This window comes from Cyprinodon variegatus, unplaced genomic scaffold (assembly GCF_000732505.1).
Source record: "Cyprinodon variegatus isolate N-32 unplaced genomic scaffold, C_variegatus-1.0 Scaffold992, whole genome shotgun sequence".
Classification (NCBI taxonomy): domain Eukaryota; kingdom Metazoa; phylum Chordata; class Actinopteri; order Cyprinodontiformes; family Cyprinodontidae; genus Cyprinodon; species Cyprinodon variegatus.
This window is the reverse complement of record NW_015151445.1, coordinates 275,920-278,150: the sequence shown is the minus strand read 5'-3', so window position 1 is coordinate 278,150 and position 2,231 is coordinate 275,920. Positions and strand designations below refer to the sequence as shown.

Below are 2,231 nucleotides of genomic sequence, written 5' to 3'. Positions count from 1 at the left end.
AAAGTCAGAATTTTGAGAAAATGTCAGAATTCAGAGATTAAAGCCAGATTTCTGAGATTAGAGTCAGAATTCTGAGAAAAAAGTCAGAATTTTGAGATAATAGTCAGATTTCTGAGATTATAGTCAGAATTCTGAGATCAAAGTCAGAATCCTGACCTTTTTCCCATATTAAACTGTAATATTTAAAAATCCGCATTTTTTTTTTCCAGTGGCCCTAATCCTCTTCCGTAGGATTGTGCTGAAATGCGCTGTTTTTTTTTTTATGTCCTTGTGGTTAGTAATAAATCCTGCCCCCTCTGGAAGCGGTTCCCTGGAGTCTATTTAAGAAATGGAGCAACCAAACTTCCCTGAAAAGGTTTTTTAGAGCTGATCTACTTGAACGTCGCTATTAGGTGAGTTTATAGTCACTTTATTCTTTGTCTTAATGCCGAAATAACCTGTTTCTGATCTATAATTGTAGAACTATCTGTTTAATTATCATTTTCACATCTTTAATTAAATTAGTAACACATGTTACATAATCAGTAATTAGTTGAATCGCTTTTAATCAATGAAAAAGTCAACTAAACCGTCCAGCTGTCTGCGCATGCGCACTCTGCCCTAACCTGTAGTAACTCTGTAGTCATAACGTTACTTCATATAAACGATATCCCGGTTTCTCTTCTGCTTTCCCAGCTCTGTTCCTTCTGCTCTCATCTCTTTCTTCTGCTAAAAAGTTTTGTTATTCGTAAAAGTGTGTTTTCCACTATTTAATATGCTCTCTACGGGAAGCCGAAGCAGCCAAAATACATATTTATGATTTTTGCGCTTTCTAAAGGTTAATACTTACTCCTTAGACTGCTTTAACTTGCTGCCATTTAGATTATTTTCATTCTCAATTAAGCTTGTTTAGTTTCTTTTATTTTATAAACAATTTGACTAGATGTAATTTATAATATCTATTTGTTTTATCTCTGTTTTCTTTGTTAATTATTACTTCTATCACGTCATATTAGCCACCCTGAGATTATCAAATGTCTCAAATCCTTCAAACTGGAGTATTTTTACTAAGAAAAACCTACAACACAGTGAGTCTATGAAAATCTGTGAAAAATATATTTAAAAATACTCATCCAGGAATATATCTAAATTCTTAAAGCGGAATTAAAAGACTGAAATGTGTGTGTTTGATTTGTAGACCTGGTACAGGAGTTGCTCAAGCTTTGCAAAGATGATGCGGGCAGTTTGCGTTGATGTCCCAGGAGGACCAGAGAATCTGGTGCTGCGGTCCATCCCAAGACCTGAGCCTAAAGATGGAGAGGTCCTGATAAAAGTCCATGCAGCTGCCCTCAACAGAGCAGACTTATTACAGGTGCAACAAAATTAGATGCGCGTCTAAAATGACTCCTCTGGCTTACATATGAATCTAACTTACTGTATGTTTTCTTCTGTAGAGAAGAGGTTTGTATCCTCCTCCTGCAGGTGAAAGTGATATCATAGGTCTGGAGGTAGCTGGAACTGTGGACACTCTGGGTCAGAGACTAAAGCGGAACTGGAAACCAGACGACAGGGTGATGGCTTTGCTGTGTGGAGGAGGATATGCTGAGTATGTTTCTGTATCCGAGGAGCTTTTAATGCCTGTTCCCAACGACCTCACGTTCTGCCAGGCTGCTGCCATCCCAGAGGCTTGGCTCACTGCTTTCCAGCTGCTGGTCTTTATAGGTAAACAAATAATTGAAATCCTAAACAGGACACTGACCATATATCTGATAAATGAATAAAGCTGAAAGTCATACAGAGTAATGTAAAATAGGCCTACAGATAAACCATTACACCTTATGAGATTATTAGAATTATTTTTCTTGAAGTATATTACCACCACAAACATCAATATGTTTATGTAAAAGATTAACACATATTGATGTACATTTTTTAAATAGATGGGAAATGAAATATAGTTTTCATACCTTTTTTATCAAATAAAATTTTACAAAACTGTGGTGAGCCTTTATATTCAGTTTTCTGCCACTGCAAAAAAAAAAAAGAAACCTAAATAAGTAAATCTTTCTTAAAATAGGTGTTTTGTTTTTTTCTTGAATTCAGATGATAAGTGAGACATTTTGCCAATGGAATAAGAAAATGTACGTATAAAATAATAAAAAAAAACTGTGTTGTCTTACTTCAGGTGCATAATATTGAATTATCTTAATTTAAGGACAAAAATACTGATCTTATTTACCTGGTCAGATTAG

General features: G+C 35.1%; 1 protein-coding gene across 1 annotated transcript in view; it reads left to right on the top strand.

Annotated features, from left to right (window-relative positions):
- Window positions 1–244: 244 nt before the first annotated feature.
- The window catches only part of tp53i3 (tumor protein p53 inducible protein 3), a 4,405-nt gene continuing 2,418 nt past the window's right edge, over window positions 245–2,231 (top strand). Inside the window, exons 1-4 of the mRNA XM_015399158.1 lie at window positions 245–392; window positions 996–1,067; window positions 1,178–1,351; window positions 1,434–1,758. Coding sequence (XP_015254644.1) covers window positions 1,014–1,067; window positions 1,178–1,351; window positions 1,434–1,758 — 553 coding nt within the window. The 5' untranslated portion in view covers window positions 245–392; window positions 996–1,013. The remainder of the gene's footprint in view (window positions 393–995; window positions 1,068–1,177; window positions 1,352–1,433; window positions 1,759–2,231) is intronic.